General features: G+C 42.5%; 1 protein-coding gene across 4 annotated transcripts in view; it reads right to left on the bottom strand.

The window, feature by feature from the left end:
- Positions 1-1,389: 1,389 nt before the first annotated feature.
- The window catches only part of CEP170B (centrosomal protein 170B), a 60,894-nt gene continuing 42,691 nt past the window's right edge, over positions 1,390-19,592 (bottom strand). For 2 of the 4 annotated variants that reach the window (XM_076345577.1, XM_076345579.1), the window contains 8 exons: positions 17,321-17,570; positions 15,017-15,176; positions 11,069-11,107; positions 10,360-10,503; positions 8,687-8,775; positions 7,758-7,851; positions 6,325-6,376; positions 1,390-5,587 (listed from right to left, as the gene is read on the bottom strand). In XM_076345577.1, coding sequence (XP_076201692.1) covers positions 5,352-5,587; positions 6,325-6,376; positions 7,758-7,851; positions 8,687-8,775; positions 10,360-10,503; positions 11,069-11,107; positions 15,017-15,176; positions 17,321-17,570 — 1,064 coding nt within the window. In that variant the 3' untranslated portion in view covers positions 1,390-5,351. The remainder of the gene's footprint in view (positions 5,588-6,324; positions 6,377-7,757; positions 7,852-8,686; positions 8,776-10,359; positions 10,504-11,068; positions 11,108-15,016; positions 15,177-17,320; positions 17,571-19,592) is intronic. The other 2 variants (XM_076345580.1, XM_076345578.1) reach the window with 1 other exon arrangement.

Raw genomic sequence — 19,592 nt, 5'->3', positions numbered from 1 at the left:
AGGCAACGCTTTCTGGTGTTCCCTTCTACACACACGTGGAAAACCAGGCTCCATTTCCCAATGCAGATGAGGATGTTGAAGAGCCAGGCAGGATCGCAGCTGAACACTCAGCAGGAAGATGCAGAGAGATCATTACTTTTGTCATCTATCCTTTATTTTTAATTCTGCCAGATAGCAGCTTTCATTACGTTGCAAATAGTTTTGGCCACAGTTCCACTACCTCTTATGTTTACTCAGTCAGACTGTTAAAAATTAATGAAGTGGATGCACTATTGGTTTCAAAAGGGCACTTTCCATAGCATCCCAACTCAAATACCACTCAGTACTGCTGGGGAAGCCCGTGGAGAGGTAATATAGTCAGTGTGTAACCCAGCCCTGTATTCTAGAGAACACAGAACGCCTTCTCTGCAGACACAGCGTACACAAACTAAGTTTAGAGAAAGGTTTTTAAGAGAGGCAGAAGACTTTTTTTTTTTAATTTTTTTCTTGTTTTAAACACAAAATCCCTCCCTAAAACTTTAAGCGTAAAAGGTCTCACGTTCAAGTATGTAACTCAAAGATCACCAGGGGATGGGAAGTCTCCCACTGATCCCGGTTAGGTACCAATATTATTATTTCTTTTTCCCCTTTGTCTGCATTTTAGTTATTGCTGGCAAATAATGCGATGTTTTTATCAGCTACACGTGTTCTACTTCCTACAGAAGCTGTGCTAATGCAGAGGAAGTGGAGCCAGAGTTCCACGTCGCACCAAGCAGGGTGGGGGAGGCTGCAGGCACCTGAAGGCTGTGCAGAGGGGAAGGAGGAATTAATGTTATTTGAAAAGTGCCCGGAAGGAGGCAAAGGTCTGACAGAACTGCAGGAGGGAAGGAGGACAGTGATGGAATGAATGGAAAAATCAAAAGAATTTCACAGACACATAAACTCCAATATATATATATAAAAAAAAAAAAATATATATATAAGGTGAGAGCAAAAGAGTGATTGTAATAATGTTTTTCTATAATCACATACCTGCTGTGGAATGATCATATGCAGGCTGGATTTAACTACCACTGTTAATCATGGCAATGAAATAAAACAGTACTAAAAATTAAATCAAATATCACCGTGCCATACTCAGAAGTAAGGACCACCCTCAGGTGATGGGGACTTGCAGACTTCAATCCTGTAACCACGGGGGCAGGGAAAAAGGGGACTCCTGTACTATTGGAGAGGGATCTGCCCCAGCCATAGGTGTCACCAGGTTGCACCGTGAGTCTTCAGTTGCTGACAATTCTTTCATTACACTGTACTTAACACCAATGTAAACAGGCAGTTGAAAAATTTAGTCCACCAAACACATACTCCCCCCCCCCCAATTAACACATGAAATCCAGAATCATTATCACATGATAAAAGAATGATTTATTAGAGCAACTTTATGATAAAATTATATAAAATAACAATTTGTTTTTTAAAGACGTCCACAATATCACCTTGAAACAAAATTTACAGATACTGCCTATAATCCAAACAAAAATAAATTACCATTCAAAAAAACCCAAAAGCAGAAAAAAATCAGGGCAGGAGAAACAAATCAAAATTATACACAGCATTTCAAGAGGGTGTGGAAAAGAGAAAGTCATTAATTGATTCAAGTTATACAAACGTGTTTCAGCTTTACTCTCAGACAGCTCAGCTTGCATTTGTGTTGCATGCAAATGGAATGATCCAGTGAACAGTTCAGAACAGCAGAATCAGCAGCATAACAACAGCAGAGAGTGGAATAGGCACAATTCAGCACAGGGCACATCAAAAGTGAACAGGTAGTTTTGTCTGGTCTTTGCAAAAGTTATACACGTTTACTGAACTTCAAAAATAGCTAGTGTGATCTGCAAAACAAGAAAAAACTAGTAGAATCTTGCACTTAAATACTTTACACTTTTTAATCTTTTTTTTCTTTTTGTCTCCTCTTTTTTTCAGTAGGCTGTATGTAAACATTCCACTAGTTGTACCTTTACTAAAATACTTGAAGATGATGCAGACGTTCTTTTCTCCTGGAGCACGACCACGACATGACATCACTGTAGATACATTTAGGCCCTCGCTCACAAAGCTCGTACACATTCTCGCAGGAATTTACATTCACGCCATCAGAAGAGAGTAACAGGTTTTTACATTTGAAAGCGTCGAACTGAGAACATGGTTTTCAAGTATAGTGGAAGAGCTGAGGGGTGGGATTTTGAAAGGTGCTCGTGGCGTCAGGCACCCAAAGCGTATGGAAACCCGAAAGGACCTGAGCACTTGCTTCCCTAAGACTTTGAAAATCCCACCCTTCATTACATTTCTTTAGTCAGACACAAAACACATGAAAGCAATATGGTACGAGAGCGACCCACAGGTCAGCGTCACCCCTACCAAACCAAGCTCAATGCAAGGCCCATCCGTAGCTCACGGAAGCCAGCAGGTATCTTATGCACTGATCCTGGGCCACCCAGATACACCACTACACGTCTGTCACCGTCACACTGGAGTCACACAGAGGCATGTTTTCATGGTTGCATACAGTACTGCCTGTAAGAATGAACAATGACTGAAGGAGCTACAGTCAGGTGGCCAGCTCTTTGGCTTATCTGGAGCAGACAAGTGCAAGTGGGGTGTACTTCAGGAGCAGTGAATACAAGAAAAAATACGTTGCATTTCATCACTGACTTGCAAAACTGTTTTAAATGCAAAGATCCAAGGACGAACGTTGTGTCAGGACACAGAAGCATTTTATAGTTTGGCTGAGTCACAAATAAAACAAATCAAGCTGTGCATCCTCCCCCCCTTCACACACACATTTTCAAATTATAAACAGACACCGATTGTTGCATCCTTATTAGTCACTTGAAAAGGTACCATATTTTGCGGGTTGATTTAATCGATGTAACGTGTCTGTGGGCTCTCTCTCAAGTTCAGAACAGGGCAACCAAGGAAGAAAATCCATCCCTGATGTGTTCATGAATGAAAGAAGAATCAAGCAATTTTCAAGTGAAAGTAAACAGAAGTCCCATCAAGGACATGTTGTAGAGAAACAAAATCCACTAGAGCATAGCCATGAAGATGTGGAAACGTGGGTAACAAATAATAATAAAAGTCAGATGTCTGAGTAATTCACATGTCTCTACAGCAAAACTGAAACTAACAGCAACACCTTATCTGTGAAGGTCCTTCAACTCCTAGTGAGCTGGGGTAGCACCTGGTTGGTTCAAACCCTAACCAAGAAGGGCTTGAAAAATTGTGTCTCATATGTCAGGAACGATACTACCACTTACGATATTCATCAAGGACACAGTCAGGTATTTCAAGAAAAGACAGATCAGAATAAACGACTGAATGAACACATTCAAATAGTGCATATATTACAGGCAGAAGAACATCAAGGGCAAATTCTTTTTCTATTCTGCATTCATCTACATGAAATCCAGCAGATTTCTTCATGGAAGAGCATCTCCACACAAGCAGATGAGTCTTATAACCTACTGGAAATCTTGGAAGGATATTTGCACCTATTGTTTACCAGCCAGCATCTTGCACGCTCAAAAGAAACTAATGGCCTGTTGGCATACTCCCATTTTGGGACCGATCCTGTTTCTGCTGAAATTGATAGAAAGCTCCTACTGGCTTCACCAGGAAAGCAATCACGGTCTTCGCTAGTAAGATTAAACACTTTGTGAGCATCCCTATTTATGTAAATTACTTTAACAGGTTCCCACTGTTACAACATTCTAGCAGAAAAGCTCAGGTAACTACTGAAGCTAACTAAGGAATCCACTACCCACCCCAAAATATAAAGTCAGCACACAAGAAGCAGTCAAGCTTGGGAAACCATTTTCACTGGTTAAATTACACGTTGTATGAGGGCAAAGTGGAACTCATCTGCTCACCTTTCCCAGTAAACGTATCCTCCACAGCTAGAAAAGAATTTCTTTACTTGCTTACTGTTTATTAACCAGGAAGAATGGAAAAGGAATCAATACAAGACAGAAAAAACTGGGAGCAAACACATCTGGAAGAGGTCCCCTCAAAACCAAAACTTTTGTTCTTAAAGCAACAAAAAATTGCTTAGTGTTTTGCAGTTTAACTGAAAGACAGAATACAAAACACAACTGTTTTTAAACAAGGAATTGCTCAGTGCAACTGCACATAATCCTTAATGTTTCTAGGATTATAACAGACCAAAAATAAAATCCAGACAAAGATCCCAAATGTACCAAGTGCTTGACACTGTTGAATAGTTTCTGAAGAATACCACAGAATGGTGGTCTTCAAGCACTTTTGCATTGAAAAAAAATTTGTAACAGAACTAGCCGTAAAGGTGGAGCTACATTTAAGCCATTATTTTTTCAGTCCTGTCAAGTGAACGCTAGTTCACAGCAACTGTGCAATTAAGTTTATTACATGAGCCATTGGAACAGATGTTTTTCTTAGCAATTAGCTAATCACAAACATCTTAGTCTTTGGCCCAGCCAAAAGCATTTGTAGCTCATTGTAAAAAGACTGTATATTTTAAAAAGAAAAAAAGCAACTTAAAGACAGCATTTGTACCAAAATCATGAAAATTTGGCAAGCTAAACTGTAAAATCTGACTTTTTGTACCTACTCCAAACTTTGGGCCTGAAACATCATCAAAAATAGTAATTGTATTAGTAGTCTTTACATTCATACCATTATTAACTTTTACACTTTCCCAAGAGAACAACAAAGGGTTTATTCTGTCTTATTTGGTTTTTGGACTGAAAATAAGACGATGCACAACTTCAGTGTGGCGACCTTTTTATGACTGCTGAAAAGGACTTCTTAAACAACTGTACTAAGAGTTTCTCATGGAAACCCACGATATTGCACAATCGTTCTGTTGGATTTGCACATTAATTCCAACAGAGTTGTAATGCTTCACTTGTACAATTAAAAAAAAAAAAACAAAAAAACAAACCCAAAACAAATATAGTACCAAAAAAGGTGTTTTTTAAATTGCGCCTCATTACAACTGAATAATTATAAACAGGCCAATGCAAGAACACTTTAGCTTCGGCAGTATTGAATGGAGCGTATGCAAAGCCTGTTTTCTTATGGCACACTGGAAGAATAAGTGAGTCATTTTCAAAAATCAGTTTGCCTCTATGCTGAATATGTGCTGCTCCACAGTGCTAGTCTTGTTTAAAGGCATACACAGACTTTCCATTCACCCTCACAGCATAGATTGGGGGTTTTTTGTGCAATGTGTTAGCAATCTAAACAACTGCTCCACACAAACTGTCCACAAACCACTCGTACACAATACTAATGCGACAGTAGATTACAATATGATAGCAATACAAAATATTGTATCAGATCACATATTTCTCTCCATCTGGAATGAAATTCGAATCTTGTAAGCTAGAAGACCCACAGTTCGATTTCTTTGTGTAGTTTCTCATCTGTGCTGGGGACAAAGTCTCCAGTGTGGATCCAGAAGTGTTAGCAGTCCTGACTTTAGTGGCTGTAGATTGTTTTGCAGCAGAAGATGCTTTGTTACTGGCTACTACATCCAAGTTTCCAGTAGGGTCAATGATAGCATTTATGACTGGGGTGGGGAACAAAAAAAAAAAAAAAAAAGACATACACAGACATATTAGCAGCACTCAGCAGAGTTTCTAAACAGAAGGTTGCTGCCTTCATTTTGAAGGCAGGAGAACCGTAGGCAGTACTCGCGTTCATTTTAGTCACGATATTTTCTTCATTAATACCTTCATGCCTAAGCAGCTTTAACAAGCAAAACCTCTCCCAAACCAAAGCTACGAGGACATTCAACTTTCTGGTTAAATTGGAAAAGACAAACTACAGCAGCCAAATGGGAAGCTTTTAGCAGGAGCCCAAAATGACGCCTGTATGTTTTTATGTCTTTATTAAGCTTCTAGATGATGCAAGAGCTTGTCTTGCCTTTTCTATTGCACAGAGCTCTAGGTGCAAAATTCAAGTCCAAAAAGCATAGCACAGCTTATTGGCTGAAAGAGCTGCTAAATATTATTTCAGCAGAACAGACCTTTGCCAGTTCATCTTATGGGAATATGCTAATTACAACAAACAAAGCATTTCCACAGCAACAGCTTCCACATTGCAAAAGTCAACAATTTTCTTAAAAATTGGCAGCACAAGATAAATCTACTGTTCACTCCATATGCACTTGTCAGAGAGCACTATGCTAACAAACTAAACTTCTGCATCCTTTCCCAGCTTTCACTGGCAAATGAAGCCACATTATTTTATTTTGTGCAACGTACTGGCATTTGAGAGACAAAAAGAACATTTTACGTGACCAACCTTCAAGCTGTTTTTGAACTCTCCTGAGCTCCTTCAGGATAGAACTGATTTCCTAGAAACAAAAGCATCAGAATGAAAAATCAAGCAACAAAGTACTCAACTGACACAGGAATCTAGTCTTACTCCTTCTGCCTTATCTGATCAAAAAGATTCAAAGTCAGTTCCAACCTTGCTTATTTAACAGAAAAGACAAAGCTAGTATCCATGAAGACGATCAGGGGGATGGAACACCTCTCCTGTGAGGAAGGGCTGAGAGAGTTGGGGTTGTTCAGCCTAGAGAAGAGAAGACTCTGGGTAGACCTTATTGTGGCCTTTCAATACTTCAATGGGGCTTATAAGAAAGATGGGGACAGACTTTTTAGCAGGGCCTGTTGCAACAGGACAAGGGGGAATGGCTTTAAACTAAGGGGGGGAGATTCAGACTAGATATAGGGAAGAAATTTTTTACGCTGAGGGTGGTGAAGCACTGGAACAGGTTGCCCAGAGAGGTGGTGCATGCCCCATCCCTGGAAACATTCAAGATCAGGTTGGCCGGGGCTCTGAGCAACTTGATCTAGTTGAAGATGTCCCTGCCCACGGCAGGGGGGTTGGACTAGATACCTTTAAAAGGTCCCTTCCAACCCAAACCATTCTATGATTCTATGATCTGTATCTAGGCGCATCTGGTCAGTGCACAGGGACCAGATGCATCATTTCACCAAGTGCTACTACACCACCCAGTTCATAGCCACAGTGGATTTTAGATTTTTAGATTTGAAATGCTAGCCAGATTAACTGTAGAAAGGCTCCTCCACACCCTCCTTAATACCAAATGCACGAAGATATTTGCAAACTCAGCTCCTAGACCAGACAAAGCAATTGGCCACATATATACTGCTGTAGCACCAAGCTACACAGGTCCTGCACAATTATATGTATGCTTAGCATTAACCATATTTGCTGGGTCCATTATTGTACTTAAATCCCTACTAGCGGTCCCCATAAATGATAATATGAGGTCACGAGAGCACAAACACCACCCTAGGGCTGAAGCTTTTTTATTGCCCTGTTACCTAACTGTTACAGGTGAAGAAAACAAACATTCATGAGAAACACCTGTCTACAACTGAAGCTGTGGCAACCCACATGGTGGTGATGCTTTAGTAGATGTTTAAATGATGCCTAATGACCCTAAACTTGAACATCTGTTAAGGGACTGGGTCTTTGAAGATGAATCGCAAAGGGAGAGGGGAAAAGTTTGGTGAAACACAACAGCTGGAGGAACTCACTTTGTCACACTTCAAACAGCAACAAAAACCAGCAGTTCAACACATGCAAATGGACTAGAAATTTCAGAAATTAATTTGAGAAGGGCCAGAGCTTGTTATTTTGGTTTCTTACAAAGCTTTCATGGATGCAAGCCTTCAGTATTTCACTTGTTTGCATGGTCTTACCTTGTTTGATGTCTTCAGAATTGGCACTTCGTTTTCTGAATTAATTTTGGCCTCCATCTCCTCCCAGGTCCTTTCCGAGTTTTGAAACAGAATCCTGCAACGCAAAAAGTGGAGCAGGTCTTAAAATTGCCATCCAAAAGCTGCTTGTTTAAAAGACTTAATTATCACAAGAGGTGGCAGCAAAGGAGATTAGTGGATTAGCGACTGAACAAAGCGCCTTTCAGTTGATTTAGGAACAATCCAAAGTCCTTCCCTAACTGATGTCTTCTAGAGTAACAACAGGCTTTGAAGAGTTTTCACAAGCCTTGGTGACCTGCAGGCTTTCTAAGAGCCTTGGAACAGGGAAGGAAAGAGGAGACAATCCACCAACACGAATACATTTTCTGCTAACTCTTTGCACAGGCAACATGTCAAAGCTAAGGCATCAACAGGCATTATAAATCCAGCATTAAAATTCCAAAGGCCAAACATATGAGGAAAAGAGATGGCAAATAATCATAGAATCATAGAATAGAATCATAGAATCATTGAGGTTGGAAAAGACCTCTAAGATCATCGAGTCCAACCGTCAACCCAACACCACCATGCCCACTAAACCATGTCCCTAAGCGCCTCATCTACACGTCTTTTAAAAACCTCCAGGGATGGGGACTCCACCACTTCCCTGGGCAGCCTGTTCCAATGTTTAACCACTCTTTCAGTAAAGAAATTTTTCCTTACATCCAATCTAAACCTCCCCTGCCGCAACTTGAGGCCATCAATGTTATCATGTTACCTCTCATTCACTACACACAGTTTCCTACATCTAGATTCCCTGCATCTTGATAACAAGACTTTCCAAGACAACAATGCATTATCTTCCACAAGTAGCAAGCCAACAAACTCAGCAGCAAGTCAACATTTCAGGCCAAGGCTAAAAAGTTACTTACTTCATTTTTTCAGCTAGGTTTTCTGTATTTTCACGGATTGTATGTGATAACTGGGACACGGGGTTCAACATCAGATTGTCAAAGATTACCTAAAATATAAGGGCAGATCAGAGAACTTTTACCAGAAGCGGCATATTACAAAACTGGAAATTTTTACAGTAAACGATCTCCACTGAAACATCTTCATCTATGGGGATGATATTTGAAGTTCAAGGGAGATTAAGACGACATGCAGCTTTGTTGCAGCACTTTGGCAAAAAGATTAATACTAACTTGTTTGGATTTTTTTTCTTGAGGAGTGTACAAAGAGACAGAGTTGTCTGCAGTAAGATAACTATTTAAGCATTTCTGAAAGAAAAAGCTTAAGACTTTCCAAGCCTTGCAGGCACCTCCCCCCCAAAAAAAACCCAAAAAGCCAAATCACAATTCAAGAAGTCCCACAAGCAGTCTCACTGAAACCATCTAATGTGATTTGTATGAGTTCAAGCCACCTTCACAGCCATGTAATCCCACCATATTACATTCTGCTTTATTAAAAACAACAACCAAAAAACCCCCAAACCCCAAATATTCAAGTCCTGTGGTTCAAAAGAGCCCCCAGGCTTCTGCCAGGAGAGCCCACATCAGCTGGGCACTCTGAACCTGCATCTTTTTTTCAGCCTTGGCACGTCTCTACAGGGGAGTGAAGGATTCCTTCAGGTCAGTCACAGGACAGGATCAGTACCAGCGGCTCAGCCCAAGTTCCCCTCCATCAGCCTCTTTGAGTCACACTCCCCCTCCAGAGCAGCAGAGTGACTGTGCTGGAGACTAGCTCTCCCCTCCTGCCTGCACTGCCTCCCCGGAGCCTCTGCCCCAGCTCTTCCTTCTCAACCGGAGCCAGCAGACAGAAAGCAAGCAGAAGCAACAGCTGAGTGTTGCATCAGCAGCCTGCTCCTCCGCTCCCCGTCACCATCACCCCATCACAGCCCTCACTCCAACACCATCCCCAGCCTCAAGTTTCAGGCCAGGCTTCCTCACCCTCTAGCATCATCCCAGTGATTTCCAGGTTACCCTGCTCTCTCACCACAGAAAAAATGCATTAAATTGCACACATTGGAGGAACAACGCAGAACAAGTGGCTTGCTGTCTGCACAGCACGGCACAGCAAGCCAGCTGTGCCACGGCACTCGAGCCCAGCTGCAGAAACTCCTCATAAGGTCCAGATCCTGCCACTGCTGCTCTAGGGGCAGCTCTGACCAGCATGCCCACTGCAGAAAAATAAGGTACCTTTATGATTAGGAACAACTGTTTTCACGTCATGATTTCTTGCCATTAAACTATCGATGCTGCAGATTTCAAAGTTGAGGTTTTTGTGTTTTTCTTTAAACGAGCAATGAAATAGCCTAAGTAGGCTCTGACACTGAATGCCTCCTCCCAAACAAGTGACCAAGCCTCAGGTTTTAATGGAGTTTTACACAAGAGAGGAAACTTCCAGTCAGTATTGGCAAGAAGGGTGATTCTGTTCCTCTTTTTTTCTTTTTTAAACACTGTTCACTGTCTCTATACCTACAAGTCAGGGCTCTTGAGAAGCGCATTTTTTTTGAGTAGCCTCCTTTGGCAGCTTAGAAAGAGCAGGTATACATACTGCAGCTTAAAGCAATGTCATACATAAAGTAAAGAAAAAGGTGGCCTGCCTCCTCACGGTTTCTTGTCCTTGTTTTTCTTGAGGGATCCTCTTCTCTATTATCGTTCATATTTTGGTCAAAATCCTTCAGTTCCACTGATCCCGGAGGCACTTTCTGGTAGTTCAGACTTGCTTCTGGAATGTGCTGCACCAACTTGGAAATAATGAGTAATGAGTCATTAAAAATTAGCAGGGAAGGAGGCACACAGACATTCACTGCAGGTATTGCAGATTTTCAGGCAAGCCCCAGAGGAACACTGATTCATTTAAGTCTTGTTCCGACAGGTATGGGTTCCTAAGCAAATTACTAGACCCCAATCCTGCAAGCATCTACCCACTGGAGTCATCCTAGGAAACTCAGTGGGGCTATTCCACTTTATAATTTTGAGACTTGAGCACGTAGTTGAAAAGTACATCTTTGCCTTTTTTGAATTTAGGCTAAAACTCAAAAAGGCCCTGCTTTCCCATATCTTATGTTTTAATATATCAATGCAACATTAAAGCCACACTAGAATTAATCAGAAACCATTTAGTAACACATGGAAGAGATGAAAAAGCAATACAAAACCACTGATAACGCAAATAATTAACAGGAAGAACAGAAAAGGCAAGACACCTAACTCCTGTTTGGTTGACTGACAGACAAAAACTCTAAAAGAAGGGGAGGAAAATAACAGTGTCAAGACAGAGGTACAAAAATAATGGGATGGAAAGTGCACCTGAGATGGATATGCCAGCCGAAAAGATCTACGAGCAATCTGTGTTAAAACAGAAACAAAGAGATCAATGCTAGTGAATGACTGTGACAGCAAGTATCAGAGAGAACACATGGTTTGGGGTTATTTTGGGCTGACATTCCCAAAAGCGCGTTCCTGAGGACCAGCACTCGATGCCCACCCCCCGCATGCACTGAAGCCCATGGAGGTCCTGATCACCAACCAGTTCTGCAGAGGCGATCTCGGGCAGCTCCCCAGTTACTTCAAAATGGACTGTGCTGAGTGAAATCCAGCAGCCCTCCGAGTACAGAGAACGGGCTAAACATACGGCCCAGGAGGCTCTTTGATTGGCAAAGCACACAGCTCTTGCGAGGAAACCATGTGCCATCCAAGGTCCAGGCTCCCCACACTCTATGCAATAGCACTTAGGTTATACACAGGCAGAAGGTATGAGATATTATGGTACAGGGGCACAACAGTCCAAATGTTTGGCTAATAAGCTTCCTTTTTCTAAGCATCCTTCCGTGAAGTGCAGAAACAGTAAGTCAGGCTGCTTGCAGCGGTGAAACAGCACCAGAAGGGAAGGAGATATTCCTACAGTCCAGCAGTTCTCAGCACAACCAGTTGAAAACACGGTAAGGACAGCACCTGCTCCCCCATCACCAGGAGATTTTCATATGTGATCTGCTCTGTTCTCATGCTTTCTGTTCTGTCACACCCGTAAGCATTTGCTCTCATCATACCAACGCTCATACTGAGTACGTTAAACAACAACTTAACAAACATAATTGGGCTCCTAAGTTTTTGCTATTTTATTATCAACTTTAAAAAAAGACCAACCAAAAGAATTTCACGAAGGGCTAAAATTTGCAGAAGTGGCCAGTGATTTGGGATGACCCACTTGACTACGCTTGCAGCAGCTGAGCTTTCAGTTTGACTGCTCAGCTCTGCAGAAAGCTGGGTCCTGTAAAACCTACACACCCAAACAACCTGTGGCTTTGGTAAGCAGGAATCATGAAGGTTTTACCCTTGCTGAACTCTTTTTTTGTTTTGTTTGGGTTTTTTTCACTTAATTTGTAGCAGTACTCAGCTCAGTATGCCAGGAATCTAGGTTATTATAAACTATACAGCTGAAGCTACAAAAACAAACAAAAACAGCCCAAACACGCACTGGGGAAGCTGAAAACCTCCCTGGCAAATATCCAAACCAACACTGGACCTGAAAGGACAGAACATGAAGAATAAGGTTTAAATCTAAGGCTCCATCTTAACTTTTAAGAGAACACTCATTATTTTAATTTTTAACCAAGCTCTGTAACAAAAGTAATTTAAAAAGCAGTTCATTTGAGGCTGAGAAATGCTGTGCCACACACTGGTCCAAAGTGAAGCTTCTTACCAGAAGAAGGTATTATTCAGCATTAAACCCTCAAAAGTGATTCCAGCATCAGTACTTATTTTTTCTTGCATTTTTACCCACTTTATTAGAATAAGGTATAAATATTTAGTATCAGAAAATCAAGAGCTAGCAGAATGGCATACAACACTGCAAGAGCCAGAGCAGTATAAGAGACAGTCACACACAGAAAATATTTCTTATTCACATACTTCCTTTTATCAGATGTTTCAGTACATTACTATTATAACTATAGTAGCTATTTCTCATCACTATGTCCTTTCCTAGAATATTTAATATAAAGTTGTTTAATAAACACTCACAAAATTCACAGTGCTTAGCATCACACACACTGATCTTCAGATATTTCCTAGCAACTTCCCTGCATTAAGCCAAAGTAATTATTTTAGCACAGATTCAGCAGCACCTAGACTGAGGGAAGTGTGTCCGCTGATTCTAATCCAGTTCCAAAGACAAGACGTGTGTTTATTAAACCCACATCAGTTTATATTGCTCCCATTCATAACATGACCCCCAAGATGCACTGTTCAGGATCCCAAGCTGTTCAGGATTCAGCTCCACATCTCAGCATCGCCTGTAGAAAGTCCTGCTGATTTAACCTGTTCCTGGCTATCGCTAACATAGGGCAGCTCCACTGATGCATGGTGACATTTTGGGTGTAACTCAAATGGCCTCCCAGCCACTGGCCCTGCTGAAATCACGGTGCTATCCAACCCTATTTGGAGTGAGTCTAGTTAAAAGCCTTTATGGTGGTTTCAGCCACCACTGGCTGAACACACCAAAGGTTACGGCTCCTGATCTGTCTTCATAGGCTCCTACCAGCGCTTCTTCATTTACACCACTGTAAGATCTCAAAAAGACTGCTCTAGCAGTGGGTACTGCTGGCAGCATTACCTACAGTGCGACACAGCCCTACATTTGCTCTCCTGGCTATTGCGAGGGGGCTGACCGGCATGTCCCACACAGCGCACAGCAGCGCTGCAAAGCCACGTCGCAGAGAAACCCTCAATTTGCCTGGGTCCGAGCAGTCCTGGCTTTGTGATCCTGCCATTCAGCATCACAACCGTGTGCTTTGGAGCCCATCATTTTGCACAGAGTAGAAACACTGTGTTTTGCAGGTGTTCTTCCTCTAGCAGCAGAGGACATCCCTCTATAGGAGCTGACTTATGGTCGTACCCTTCAGTGGCACTCAACAAAAAAGTAGGTACGCTGATTTTCTGGAAGGAAGTGGGTGCTGAGTACTGGTCATTACCAACCCACAGCAAATGTTTCATTTGCAAGTCAGAAGTAAGGTAGATTTGTCACCTTAACTGCTCAAAAAGAATAATACAAAAGGCAGTTTTGCAGGTGTGGCACTTTCATGGAAACAAAGCAATAAACCACTTTATCTCAGAGCCTGAAGTTGTTGCGAAACATTTGTGCGCTGTGGCTCCAAATGGCCTCAGGAAAAAATCCCTCCCTGAGCAGGCTGCAGTTGACCTCGGTTTAACACAAGCACAGCCACACTCGCCTGATCTTCTGGGTATCTCCCTAAACTTCTGCTTTGCAGCTTCAGTGATGAACACAGCAGGGTCACGGGGCCTCCAGCTACTCTCTTGGCAGGGTAACAGGTTTGGTCCTCAGCTTTGAACCCTGCTTAGGACAGGTCTGCAACTCTCACAACAGTCAAAGACAACAGAGGGCCAAGAGGCCCATCTCAACTGCAGATAAAGAGAGCTATGTATTTTTTCAAGCCCACACTGGTGGTAGACAGGAGGGAATTTGGATTTAAACAGCAGCAAAGGCAATTTTGCTTTAGCAGCTGGAGCCTCCTGGTGACCCTGCAGCCAAGTTTGAGCTGAGCGGAGTCCTTGTGCTGTGGCACTGGTGAGCCAAATTAAGAAATCGCCTCTCTCCTCCCCACTCCAGTGCAGACAAACTGTGTTACACTGTTCGGGAGGAAGCCACAGCTTCTCTGAAGAGCTGGAGGACAGCACTTCCCAAGCTAACTGCCTTCCTCCTTGCTCACCTCGCTGGCTGGAGAGCAGAGTCCCTGCCCTTGCCCATCAATACACGGGAAGGAAGGGATTCAAGTAGCACCTGCACAGCATCTCAACAGCCCTGGCAGAAAGGACACAGCAGAGGTACAAAACACACAGCTGACACAGAGCGTGCAGCCAGAGCACGTGGTCAGTGCCTTGTCTGAAACAAGGAGGGAGGCTCTGGCTCCCTGGCACAGCAGCGCAGCACACCCATTCCATCCTGCTCCTCAGATGCAAACTTCAGGGACCAAAGTCTGACTAGAGGCCTGAGATCCTTAGGAAATAATATGACTCCCACCTCTTGCAAGGCTGGCCGTGCCACAGAGGAGGGCAAAATAAAGAGCACCCTAAACAGACTGCAGTCAATCTTTCTCATGGTGTTTTTTAGGAGGACAGGGAATGAGGGTTTTTCAGTGCTGCAGCAACTGGGGATGTTGCCCTGGTCTCCCACAACAACCGTGCCCTGTGTACTTACTAGCATTCAGAGGCAGAGATTTCTGTCGTTCGGGATCTTACCTCTTCTCTCGCTGATATGGTAGAAGCAGGAGTGTTGGGCACAGAGCTGAGGGAGGTGCTTGGTCCAGTCCCTGATGAACTCTGTGAGTCCCCATCTCCAGCAACATCATGAATCTCTCGAGCAAGGATGGCCACATCCTTCACCAAGGTTTGGCTGAGCCTAAAGCACAGGGCATGCAGCAGAGCCATTAGGACATAGGATACAACAAGCCTCATATTCATAAAATATAAAAAGAGCAGCTACAAAAAGTTTGTGGGAAATACAACCTCTGCAGAGGCTAGGGAAAGCAGTTTTTTTTGGGGTGCCTTGGCAGGGTGCCAAAGAACACTCTAGCTGCACACAAAATAAATCCACTCCCCTCCTGAACCCAGCTTCAAAGTAGAGATTTGATAAAAAGCAAATTCTAGTGACTACACACTACCAGAAAAGTATTGGAGACAATCCATAAAGAAGCTTTATGTTATTGCTCTCCCACCCATCCACTCTACTTACTTTTTTTTTTTTAATAGAACACAGTCAATTTTTCTTCTTGCAACTTGTTTTCCCTTTAAAAGCCCATACAAGGAAAAAAGCTTTTTTCTTTGTTACTTAGATAATAAAAACGCAAATTCTCTTTCCTTCTTCCATGTGGTTTATAGACTGTAAATCAAAATATGCCTCCGCATTCTCCAGGAGAGCTGAGGGATTACCAGGGTAAGCATGGCATACCTTAGAGGGATCTGGTTTTCAGAAACCAAGTCTTGAAACTTCAAGCCCCTTGACAGGTGTCCAGTTAACACTCAGAGATTGCAGTACTCTGCTCTACTTGCTCTAGATCTCAGAAACAGTTTCTAAGCGTCTGGATTGTTGCTAGCAGGGCTTAAAAAAATCCCTTCAGACCAAAAGTAGCTGTTGTGGTAATTCTAAAGAAAAGCTTCTAAGAGAAAAAAATAATCTTCCAGCTAGCTAGCTTCATCTGAAAGACACTTTCTTCTTTAATTCGAAAAACCAAGCAATGTAATAAAACTGTCAGTTCATCAAAACATTCCCTCGGAAAGAAAATGCATAATTGAACTAATAAAAAGCCGTTTGATCTGCCTGCCTAAGGTGCCCCCTATCCATGCTGGTTTGGATAGAGCTGTCACCAAACGCATTCATTATGTGATTCACTTACTGTAAACAAGTGGCATTTTCCCTTTTAACTCTCTCTGACTCCTCTAAACTCCTCCCAGTTAATTTGGGAGCAGCAACGGAAATCAGAACTGCAATTACGAAGCAGACTCTGTGACCGAGCCCTGCAACGTGCAGTGCCAGACAAGTCTGAAGCAACCATTTATTTATAGCTGCTGCAACCCGAAGCGCTCTCCCGCGCTAGGAACGCTGGAAGCCAGCATCTCCCACACGCACACTTCATGCGGTACAGGTAATGCAGCCTAGTTTGAAGGCTGACACACTTTCTAGCAGCCTGACAGCAATGTTCACACAAGAAAAGCCCTGGAAATGCTGACCAAAAGCAGACAGAAGACGGCTTCCTCAGTCGAAAGTATTTCAAGTATGGCCAGTACAATGGAAGACCAGTATTTCTGGAAAGTTGGCATAACACAGTTGCATATTAGAGATGTCAAACCTCAAATGCCACTGTTTAAAAAAAGAATCTATTTGCTTTACTGCTGAGGTCCTCCAGGCAACCATCAGACCACCAGTATACAATAGGTCCCGTATCCAGGGACATCAAGCTAAGCAACGACTCGTTTATACACAGGGTCCAGACAGATTTTCTTGTTTGGATTCAATTGTGCCAAGCGAAGAGGTTTCTGCCCCACAGGGACTGCTTACTGCTGCCTCACCGGCTTCAGGCAAAGCAGCTTCAACAGTTTACCTATTCAGTCTTGCTAATCCATTCAACTTCCTCTGCAGAGAATTAGGAGAGTTCACACCAACCAGTCCTTGCACACACAGTGACTTCCAGCAGAAAGCAGAGATAAGCAGGTATAGACAGTTACACCTTTTGACAGACTTAGAGCTATGAGAGGAGACCCCTCCACAGCCTGAACAAGAAACAAACCAAGATACAATGCCCTGCACCTTGGCATTTTCTAGAGAGAAGGTACAACCAGCGCAGCCCTAGCACAGGCTGTAAAGCTCCATGAAAACCTTCCAAGTCTGAACAAGCCTATGTTCAGATATGAAGGAGAGGGAGGGCACACAAACAACAGGAGAGAGTGCCTCTCTTTCTACCCCTCCACACCTGAGTTTGATTTGAACACCAAGGAAAAGTCAATCCTTTTTCAACATGTGGGTCAATACACAAAGCCCCACCTCACCTGGCTATTTCTGCTATCTCTGCTGTTTGCGCCATGAAGTTGTAGGGGTCAGGGTGATCGTCAAAATCTTCATCGTCATCCGTTTCTCTGCCATTGTGCTTCTGCTTGCTCAGCCCAGAGCCACGTATCCTCGGTGTTTGTGTGGCTGTTGAAGTATGGGAGCGTTTGTGTTTAGGGGAGCTGTGATTTGAGCCATATTCTTCCTCCGAAGTAGAAGTGTAATCTGAACCCTGTGGTCTCCGCCTTGATGCTTATAAAAAATGAATTGGTTTCAGACTGAGGAAAGTAGTAAAGAATAACTACAAAAGGGCAAAAAGGTAACACAAAACTAGCCCAAGAGCACAAGGAAAGAAGAGTTTCTGTGCAGATTTTAAGTTAAACAGCACATTCTCACAGCTTATTTCAAAGTTGAGCACTTCTATCGCTCCCATTCACTATACAAATTTGGAGTGGGAAATTCCAATGGAAAAGCAAGACGGCTGTGTTTAAAACTCCAATATAGTAAATTATTACCACGGACTTGGCTTTCCATGCACAGAAGCTCTGTGTATAAGTAGCACACGTTTCAGACTCCTCATAGTCCCACAAAAGTCCTTTTCTAAAAAGAGCCCAATTTTCAAGCCTGCAGACACCTTTCCAATTAGCTGTGAGTACAAGCAAAAGGAGGGTTTTTTGAGTGAAGAACAGACTATAGTGCTTGGTGTTATTTGCAAAAGTCCACACCCCCACGTTCACCTCCTGCCTCACAATTCACCATTAATGACACTCTATGAGAAAGAGCATTCACATAGTCAGGACCGGCTTCAATCCCTGGAGCCAAGTGGAAGCTGCCCACTTATCCCAACCGGTTCTGCAGATCTGTAGACACCCAGGTCCTCCTTGCATGGGAAGCATCGAGATGTCCTTATTTGAAAACTGGGCTCCCGGTGTTTGCTGCCTCACTACACTCTCTACGGATACCGCTTCGTTCCCTTCCATGCTTCCGTGGAGAACGAAGACCCACCAAACACAGAACCAGCCGAGTTATTTAAAATTACAACACCTAAAAGCTTCACTGCGTTACCAAGATTATCATAACGCTGAACCACTGCAAGCGAATTAAGCCAGCATCATAGATCATACAAACAAAAATAACGAATGTGGCAAATAAGATGCAGGTAGAAACTATAGATAGTTACTGTATAGCGAAAAAAATACTCCTAGACATCGCTATCTCAGCTGTAGCTATATGTATGTCTTGGCTTACAGAAGAAAATAAAGTTGCTCATATTCCATCAGTAGAGAGATTCATTTATTCATTCATTTATTTTTAACACAGGTTTAGAATCAAGAGGTCACCCTGCCATTGAAGAGCAATTTTAAAATAAAGAGCCTGATTTTCCATCCCTGTACGCCAAGCGAAATCAGAATCAACTCCCTCAGTACCATTCAAATTACACTGAGTAAACAAATCGTGTACACAGAGGAGCAGGGGAGACAGGCCCTTAGCGTTCAGAGTAATCCAAGTTACCAATTCTGATGTTATCTGCGCATTTCACATAAAGTTACTTCAGATGGCCCGACAATCTACTGTCATTTCTTGTCTCATGGCCAGATAGTTCCTTCTGTTCCTCCGTTAGCGAGATTAACTTTCTCCCACTGGGACAGTTGGAAACTATCGTGGTTAACTAAATGCTTTAAGAAATCCTTGAATAAATCAGCCACATCTGCCTCCTTACTCCCAAGGCTTGACACTCAATGCTTTCAAGGGTTATTGTATCATGCTAAAAAAATGTCTTGATAGCACAGTGCAATAGTTCAGTTTATCAACGTTTCAGTTTTGCTCCAGGAATGGGGTGCTAGGTGTTGATTCACTGTATCTGTAATAGCATTAGTATAGGAACACGCATCACACACTTGGTACAGCACGATGAAGCATGAAGTACATTAGTATTCTTAGAGCTTGTGCAAGGTCCACAATCCTATCAAGGAATTAGGAGGTTAGTATTTTAAAAGCAACTAATTCAGAGAAAGGATTAGCATCATCTGCTTCAACTATGCACAAGGAAAGGTGTTAGCATGCTGCTACAGAGCTCTGGAAATCAAAAACCAATTCATTTAAATCAAGAACTGGCCAACACTTATCATTTTTCTCCAAATGATTTGAAGTCTGTGGTCCAAAGGCAGAGGGAGTGCAAAGAGTGCCTCCTGTTCAGAAAACTGTGACCACATTATTTTGCTTGTTAAACAGTAACAAATTTAAAGAAGTCAATAATAGCATCATCTCAAAAAG

Source organism: Aptenodytes patagonicus, chromosome 7, assembly GCF_965638725.1.
Source record: "Aptenodytes patagonicus chromosome 7, bAptPat1.pri.cur, whole genome shotgun sequence".
Classification (NCBI taxonomy): domain Eukaryota; kingdom Metazoa; phylum Chordata; class Aves; order Sphenisciformes; family Spheniscidae; genus Aptenodytes; species Aptenodytes patagonicus.
This window is presented reverse-complemented; position numbering and strand designations above follow the sequence as displayed.